At 43.4% G+C, this 9,187-nt stretch overlaps 1 protein-coding gene across 2 annotated transcripts in view; it reads right to left on the bottom strand.

Annotated features, from left to right (window-relative positions):
- Positions 1-239: 239 nt before the first annotated feature.
- The window catches only part of Cdon (cell adhesion associated, oncogene regulated), an 88,791-nt gene continuing 79,843 nt past the window's right edge, over positions 240-9,187 (bottom strand). For both annotated transcript variants that reach the window (XM_029543243.1, XM_029543242.1), the window contains exons 19-20: positions 4,533-4,792; positions 240-3,869 (exon numbers count right to left, since the gene is read on the bottom strand). In XM_029543243.1, coding sequence (XP_029399103.1) covers positions 3,706-3,869; positions 4,533-4,792 — 424 coding nt within the window. In that variant the 3' untranslated portion in view covers positions 240-3,705. The remainder of the gene's footprint in view (positions 3,870-4,532; positions 4,793-9,187) is intronic.

Genomic DNA, 9,187 nt, shown 5'->3' with positions numbered 1-9,187 from the left:
CTAGTAGACAGCTGCTATAGTCTCGCTCCCTCCCAGTATTGGGAGTCACAATAAGGGAGAGGTGGCTGGGCCCTTGGGTGTTCACAGGGGCTTTGTAGAGCAACAAGGCAGAGGTTCTGGAACGTTTCCAAATAGGACAATTATACACTCTCAGTCCCAAGTCACTCTGTGTCCCCAAGAGTGTGTGTGTGTGTGTGTGTGTGTGTGTGTGTATCCCTTTTCACAGGCGACTGCGTGTAAAAGCAGCATTCTCTTTTAATATAAAATCATGTCAACCAAATAAAACCTGTCAAAACTACATCACTTAGAGTATGTACAATTTCACACATAACAGCACAACTTTAAGGAAAATAAAACATATTTTTTCAATATAGTACAAGACATGCATCTCAGGGTCAATGCTGTAAGAGCGAGCAATACAGGTAAAGGACAGTTCCAAACAGTTTCTCGGCAGTGCTGGAGCTGACGCAGAGACGTGTCATGATCAGCCTGGAATAACAACTGTACAAAGAGAACCCAGCAAGAACCGTTTAACAATGAGATCACCTCAACAGTTTAGAATAACGCAATTAACCTGTACCCTGTACAGCACCTGTCACCAGAGCCAGTCACAGAAATGGTGAACACAACCAGGAAACGGAGACATGATTTATTAGGACTAGGGAAGTTTAATGCTAAACAAAGGCTCGCCCAAACCACGAAGAGGCTCTACCAGCTTCATGGTCAGTGAGCCAGTTGAAGGTTAAATCTTCATGGGGTTAGGAGAGGGTGGTATTGGGTGAGGGTAAGGGAAGGGTATCAAGGAGAGATTCCCAAACATGAAGTACTTGGTAAAGAGCTCTGCCAGTCTGAGATGCGGGAGGACAGAGGGAAGCCCCACCAGCTGCAGTCGGAGCGTCACAGAGAAAGTTCACAGCAGGGGTGGACAACAGCACACGTTCTGGACTGGTTCCATGGAGAGTGAACCACAACACTTCCAGAACGCAGGCAAATGGGGCATGTGTGATGGGTCAGGTAAAGTGGGCTCCAGTGCAGGCTCTAGCTCACTCGCTGGCTGGGAATTCCATGCCTACTCTGTCTATTTGTTGTGGAGGTCAAATGAGATAACAGTAACAAACAGGGAACTAATAAACAATTGTTTCTCCACAAGTGTGCACCATTCCATCTTGGAATGACTGGTGACACCCCCACCCCCACCCCCCACATTTTCCTATGTCCTCTTGATTCCTGGGGAAGTGACACTTACTAGGACCACTTCTGGTAACTGTGCAGGGCACAAAAGTTCACAGAAACTCACAATAAGGAGAACTCAAACTCCTAAATATAAAGGCAATTATATAGATTTATATTTATATTTATATATCTCAATATATAAAGCCATTTTTATAAATAAAATACAATAAAAGGGTTAACACTTAAAACAGCGTTACTAATCATAAATAAAGCAGTCCACATGAGATTGCCCTAAACGTAAAGGGATTTCATCTTCCTCATGGGCAAGCCCCATGTCAAATTCAGTCTTTAAAGCAGTTCTGACCTAAGGCTCGAGCCAGCATCCCTGTTTCATGACTTACAGACAGTGAACAACTGACTGTCCACAGACATTTGCTTCCTCCTCTCCTAAACCCCGACTCTGAGACAGCTTTGTTCCAACTCAACTGGCAAAGCACACAGTAGGTCTCTACACCGTCCTTTGCAAGTCAAGATGCAAGGCTACAAACCACCTCCAAAACGAATTGCATATCTCTTAAACCATGGCCATGAATCCCAGGATCATAGAACTCGCTTCTACAGCACCCCATTACCCAGCTATGGAATTCTATTTACTGCGTTCTACAGAAAGAACTCTTGCGTAGTGGCCCCTGCTGAAACAGTACATTTCCACAAACAGTTCTATTTATAAAAGATACAGACATATGTAAGGGAATACTGACAAATGTATATAAAGTTGATTAGTACAGTATCTTATTCTCTTTCACTGCAATTTGTGGGAAATGAAAACAAAATGTATCCTGGAATTGTCTGATTCTACATAAAGAGAATAATTTTGTTTTTCCCCCTCAAGGGATACACCATTCAAAAGCAGATCTGTGATCCATCAGGGCCTGGTTTGAGTTACTGAAATGCATTTGTAGCACCTGGGGTTACTATTTCACACATTTGTACGAAAAGCCTTCCAAAGGCAGCCGCAATGTCCTTGTCACTCAGAGAACAGTAACTGCTTGCATGGACCCTGCTGACTGAAGCCCCAGTTCATAATAATGGCGACCAGAAAAACTATCCGAAAACACCCTCAAACCCTTTCTTCAAACTAAGCCTTTTCTGACATTCTGCTGTGGTTTGGATACCGTTTTCCAAAGGCCTATCTATCTCTGTGTTCACGGTCTGAGTCCCATGACAACGTGTTCCCGAGATGGTAGAATCTCGAGCAGGGAGGAGTGTGAGGTCTTCAGATCACTGAGGCATGCTCTCAGGGGGTGGGGGTGGGGGGACTTGTACATTCTGTTCCTCTTCTCTTTCTCCCCTCTCCTCTGGTTTGTGGTATAAGCTATTTTGCTCTGCCATGCATACCCACCATGATGTGCTCCCTCAACACAGGCCCAAAGCTACAGGCCTATTCGATCACAAACTAGAACTAAACTTGGGAACCAAGATAACCCTATATCCTTATAAGACAATTACCTCAGGAATTTTGCTATAGTGGCAGAAGGCTGACTCACACATGGTCACTCAGATCCTCCAGGACACTGTCCACCTTAGAAGTGACAAAAACGTCAGTCTCCAAGTAGTTTAAAACCACAAGTACTATAGGACAGACAGAAGAGCTTCCCTCAGAGGTCCCTTCAGCCCTCCTCTTTCTCGAGACATGCAACAGCTTTCTCTTTAAAATATCACTTTAAAAGCATCATTTTTGTATTATATACCCTTGCAAGTAGTGCAAAGAACTCATGAGAACCATTTTGTAAATTAAGAATGCAGTGGGCCATGAAGGCATTAATTTTCTTTCTGAATCTGGTTCCCTGTCTACATAATATAATAATCCAAACAGACTTTACATGCTCCCGTGTTCATAACAACACTGGCTAACGGATACCTAGAAGACTGATCACTATTTGTAGACAGGCACAGAGAGAAAATAAATCAGTATTAGTATTTTTCTGGAAGGCATTCAAAAAAAAATCTGTCAGCTGGGTTGGCTATTATAAACATATGATCACAACTATGGTTGATTTCTAAATGTTCCCAGAAAGTATGAGGACATGGGAGAAGTGACAGTTTTCCATCTAGGAATGACTGGTGACAAATGTGAAGTGGCTTAGGCAATCCTCCTCCCCACAACTGAACAGGCCCGAAGATGGGACCCAGCACCAGTTCTTATTGCCACAGAAGGCCCTGGAAGACACAGAGTGATCCCCTGCTCTCCAGATGATTGAAAAACTCTGTTAAAACAAAACAAACAAAACAAAAATGGGGGGGGGGAGGAGTTCCTATCCAGGGGGAGGACAGAATGGAGAAGGGAAAAGGTAAGGCATAAATATGAAAGGGCACACATTTTAAGATACATTCATGAAATGACTACTACAAAAAATAAATAATGGTTTTCTCTGATTTGAATGAATGTCCTTCACACAGTTTGTCCCCAGGCCTGTGTGGTGTAGTCACTGGCTTGCAGTGGGAACATGAGGAGGTCTGCTCACACTCCTCTCAGGTCTCTTGGGCTTGCTGAAGGACCACCGACAATCCATCTAGAGGGGGGCCAGGGGGAGACCTTGCTGTCTTCTCGCCACAGTCCTCCAAGACAGGTGACAAAATAAGAGGCTTCCAACTGAAAACTTTGTCCTCTGCTTCAGAATGACCACTGCTGTCTCCTGCAAAACAGGGAGATTTGGGTACTTTGCAGAGTCAGAAATGGGCTTCATACAACTGTTTCTGAAATCGGTATGCTGAAGAATAAAGAAACACACGAAAGTAAATCCTGCTTAGATCTGGCTGGAATCTAAGAAAGTACACTTAAAAAAATGAATTCTCATGAGTCACTATGTAAGTCATTTGGAATCAAAATGATCCCCTTAAGAGACCCTAAGAAAGCACCCTGAAGAAAGTTTATAGTTCCTACAGGAAGCTCAAAGAAACGCAGGGCCCATGCTCACAAAATACATCATCCCAGCAAGTCCTCTGTCCTGGTACTAATGAGTCCACACCTGTTTGGATAACTTCCCACAATGCAATGGGATTAGCAACCTGAGCCATCTACTGCTATTGCATGCTGAGTGTGGGGGTCTCATTCAATCTCAGAAGCTAAGCAGGGCCAGCTCTGGTGAGTATTTAGACGGGACACATGCAGGGCTGAAGGGTCTAATAAAAGAGAAGTTTCAAGAATCTCTTCTCCATCTTTATCTTTTCTTCAAGTACCCAACACTCCCACCCAGTCTTCTAAGTGTTCTGTGAGCCCACCACAGGTACGGCTTTCCTGATACAGCTTTCAGCCCACCAGACACTAGAAACAGAAGGAGGACACTGCCTTGATGTACCTCTGTTGAACTCTGCTGTGTCCTCTGTGGAATCAGAATTGATGTCACTTATGTTGTCCTGGCAGCAAGTATGCTGGGTAGGTGTTGGTGCCACACTGTCCTTGAAGCACTCCTCAGGTACCTGGCCATGGTCAGGAACTGTGGAAGCTGGACACGCAGGTACCTTCATGGCACTGAGGGGCTTCATTTCCAGACCATCCTGAGGATAAGAGGCTACCACTGGGACCACAGGAAGGGGACTGTTGGTTTTGGTGAAACACCTGTAGAGTTTAAGTCAAGAAACAGAACTGAGTATTTAGGGGCATCAATGATTAAAATAAGCTTATTTTAAATATGATGAATATTTTATACTCACTAACTCTTAAGAATTATACTTGAAAAACAACTAATTTCACTCATTAGAACTGGAAATACCAAGACTCTGAAAACTGCAGTTGCAGTGGACGATGATAGGAAAATGTACCAAAGACAAACCACCTAAGGACAGAACCTTCCATGATGACTCAACCCACATAATTCCTGTAGTCCACTGGCAGAAAACAACTCCCATTTCATTAATTAGTTCCCAAATACAGCACACAGAAGTCAAACACACCAGCAAGGATTGAGGGAGAGAAGTGAAGGAAAGAGAGCTCAGACACAAGAGAAATAGCCTTATGACAGCCAATATCAAAACCCATGAAGTCAGGTGGCACACCGGTTTCCCTTCTCAGTGCTATGACAAAGGCCCTGACAACAGCCACTTAACGAAGGAGAGAGGTCCACTCTAGGTCCAGGTTCAAGAGTATGATGCACCATGGGGTGGATGGTTTGAGGACAGGGCCGGAGGTAGCTGGGGACACAGCATTTGCAGTCAAGAAGCTGGTGTTCCATCGGCTTTCTCCCTTCTATTCAGTCTGGGACTCTGGTCCACACTCACTGTGGGTCTTTCCACTTCAGTTAACCCTGTCGCAGAACTCCTTCAAAGTCATGTTCACAGCTGTGCCTCTTAGGTGACTCTAGACCCTGTCACCTGACAGTCAGTACTAACCCTCACAGGAGCTTTCGCCCTCAGCCCGCAGGGAACTGTACAGATTAGCCATTTAGCGGCCAGCACTTTTAAGATTATTTTTCCCCATTGTCAAATTAATTCACAGGGAGTTTACCAGTACTGATCACTTCATTTCAAGTCCATTCTACTTATATTTCCTGCCTCCAGCTTCAACCTGGGTAATTTCTGCAACTCCACCTCTCAGGTCTTTGGGTCCTCTGTTGTCTCTTCCAATGGCTGTCACAATCACTCTGCCCACTTTCCATTCACATGCTATGTTTTCTCAGCCCCGAAGTCCCTATTTGGATTCTTTTTCTCGGCTGAAATGTCCACATGTTAATTTCCTAAGTATTTACTTTCCCGTAAGTCCTTGAACATATTTATAATATCTGCTTAATGCCACTGTTTGCCAACGGTGATGCTTGGGTCATCTCAGGACCCGCTTTTACTGTCCTGGTGTATCTCCCCATGGAACACCTTATTCCGTTTCCTTGGATGTACAGTAATTCTTTTTCAGACTTGATTTCTCTTTGAAATTTCTGTTTGTTTTACTGTTGGTGAACTCAGTTTTCTGACATGTCCCTTCTTGATCCCTTACCCCAAGACTGGAGAAAAACTTCAGGTGAGACCCAGACTGCCTTAGAAAGAGTGGGTTCTAGTTTAGTTTCTGCCTGAAACACTGTTAAATTGTCTACATTTTATCATTGACATCTGTTGAAGATCAAGTTGGTCCTCTGCTACTGGTACTTTTCTTTAATTTCTAAAATTGGGACTAAGAAGTTTGAAATTGAGGCTCTGTTATGCTTTAATGTAAGGCAGGCAGGACGGGCACAGAGGCGAGCAGTTACATGGTTGAAATGGGCCATTTGAGAGAATGAAGACCAGAATTCTTTATTTCCATCCTTAACACATGGGAGGGCAGGTTTGTGGGGCAAAAACCAAATTAGGAAAGGAGTTCAGTTCTGGTGGCTCAAGTCATTGGCAAGAGCAGTTCTGAGCAAGAAGATACAGACCAGTCTGAAAGAGAACCAGACACCTGTCAGTAAATTGAGTCATTAACTTAAATAAATCCGACTTTTATTTTAAATTAAAAAAGTACACTAACTATATAGTTAATGAAATTCTGACATCAGGGATCTAATTTTAACTTTAAATAAAATGGCAAAAATATGAATATGGCCCATGTTTTCCCCACATAAGCATTCAGCCAGTCCAGCTGAAGGAACAGCAGGTAGAGACATGAGTACACTGGAGTTAGAACCAGAGCCCTGGCTTGGACTCGTCACATCTCAACAGAGTAAGGCATTACTTCTGGTTTCCTCGCTGGCTGTTTTATTCAGCTCAGAAGTTTTAACAGTGTTCACATGATCAATATCCCCTTCCACTTTGCATTTTGTTGTTAGTGTCTCCCACTCTCATACTCAGTGGACACCAAAGTTCCCCTGTGGACTCAGTACATGCTACCCATAGACTCTGAATGTGTTAAAACACGGGCTAATGTCAAAGGGGGAAGTAACTCTACTTTCAAACTACTATTAGAGAGAATTTAATGAGGATCAGGTCTTCATAAATACTCTCCTGTGGATGACCCCTCCAACTGGCAAGGGCTGTGGTAGGCACTGCGAATAACAAGGTAAGGACAGCAGAGGTCCCACTCCCAGGCCAGAGGAGATTAAGAAGCAAGATAACAGTTGCAGCCAAATGTTGGATATGGAAGGAGGTAGAAAAGACCTGGGGCTTGGTGAAGGGCTAAGGGTGTGAGATGCTAAGACTTCATAGCTGAGGACCTGGAATTAGTGTCAATTATGAAATTGGAGAATTTCAAAAACTCAAAAATATCTCTGGTCAGGGGAATTAGAACCGCTACTGTGACTTATTGGAAGTATTTCTTAAAATTTAAATTCTAGGCTCCTGGCTCCTTAGTTTATAGAATAATATCTGTCCTGCTAACAACCACTAAAGGCTAGTGAATTTACTTCTAATCTATTCGAGGCATTTAGGAGTTACTAAAGTACTTGTGTGGCTAAGGGTGTAGAGAAGGTGAACATGAACCTGGCTGTTAGCCTTTGGTTGCTCTTAAGGCACCTGCTCAGCTGAGTGCAGATGAGATCAAGAAGATCAAGAACTGAGAAGCTAAGCACCTGAGCTGAACTTCTGCAAGGATCAGGGCTAGGAAGGCAACCCAGAGTTCAGAGCCTGACAGAGAGAAAGGCCCAGGAATCACAACATAGGTTTTTCACTGGGACCCTCAAAGGGCTGTATCCTAAAGGGAGGACTGAGACAGGAATAGGCTGGGCCTTAAAAAATTGTGTGAATGTGGGAGTGTGTGGTGTATGCTCAGCTGTCTGTGCAGGTACACATGGCCTTTTGTGCATGCTGAGGCCAGACAAAGACATCTGGTATCTTCTCTATTACTCTCCACATTTCCTTTTGAGAGAAGGTTTCTCATTGAATTTGGAGCCAGGCTAGCAGCTAGCAACCACAGCAACCCCCCTGTCTCTATCTTGCACAGTATTGGGATCATAGGTACACTTGAAACTGTGTTCAGCTTTTTACAGGGTTGCTAGGGAATGGTCCTCATACCCGTGTGGAGAGCACTTTACTTGTTGACCCATCTTCCAACCTTTAGACTAGGTTAAATGAACCTCAGCATTACATCAGCTCAACGCCAGTTGGGCTTCAAGTAATTGGGTTCTCATCCAGCTGTCTGGCTAAACATAAAAGTAAATCCTTTCTGGAAGAAAACATCTACTAGAGTTTATACCGTTTTACATGAGTTACACAGACAACAATTCTGCCAAGTATTAAAACAAGAATGAGAGAAAGCAAGTTGAGGATGGAGAGGTGGCTCAGCAGTCAGGAGCACTTGTTGCTCTCGCACAGGACCTGAATTCAGCTCCCAGCATGCACATGGTGGCTCACAACCACCCATCATATCAGTTCAGGGGGACCTGACACCTCTTCTGACTTCTAGTAGTCAGTGACAATATTGAGGAGGTGAAGGCCTCTAGGTTGAAGAAAAATGAGTAAAAACAGACAGAAGAAAGAAAATGTTGACATGAACAAGTAGCTACAGAGGTTGGTGTAGAAATTTAGAATTGATACTGCCTGTTGATAAGCATCAATTATAAAGCCTTAGAGGATTTTAATTATTTTAGAACAAAAACATATTTTTAAAAAGACCATAAGGAGATCATTAAAGGAATAAATGAAGTTAAACTGTTCTAAAGTATTTGTACTATATGGGAAGTAGGATGAATTATTTATTTGTTTGTTTGTTTGTTTGGGGTGTGTGTGTGTGTGTGTGTGTACACACGCGCGTGCATCTGGAAATCAGAAGACAACTTGTTAGAGTTGTTTCTCTCTTTCCACCGTATGGATTCTGGGAACTAAACTTGGGTTTCCAGGCGGACATCTTTGTCTCCCCCCCCCTCCTCCAGCCTATCTTGCCAGCCTCTTGTGTGAGTTCTAATGCATATCAGACTCTGGCTAAAGCTATAACACCTGGTGCCAAACACATAGTAAATGATGCACAGTAGGACTTAACAAATATAAAGTAAATAAAAAATGATTAGCATGAAAAATTGGGCTTTTAGTCTAATATCCGCTTATCAGTGAGTGCATA

This window comes from Mus pahari, chromosome 10 (assembly GCF_900095145.1).
Source record: "Mus pahari chromosome 10, PAHARI_EIJ_v1.1, whole genome shotgun sequence".
Classification (NCBI taxonomy): domain Eukaryota; kingdom Metazoa; phylum Chordata; class Mammalia; order Rodentia; family Muridae; genus Mus; species Mus pahari.
This window is presented reverse-complemented; position numbering and strand designations above follow the sequence as displayed.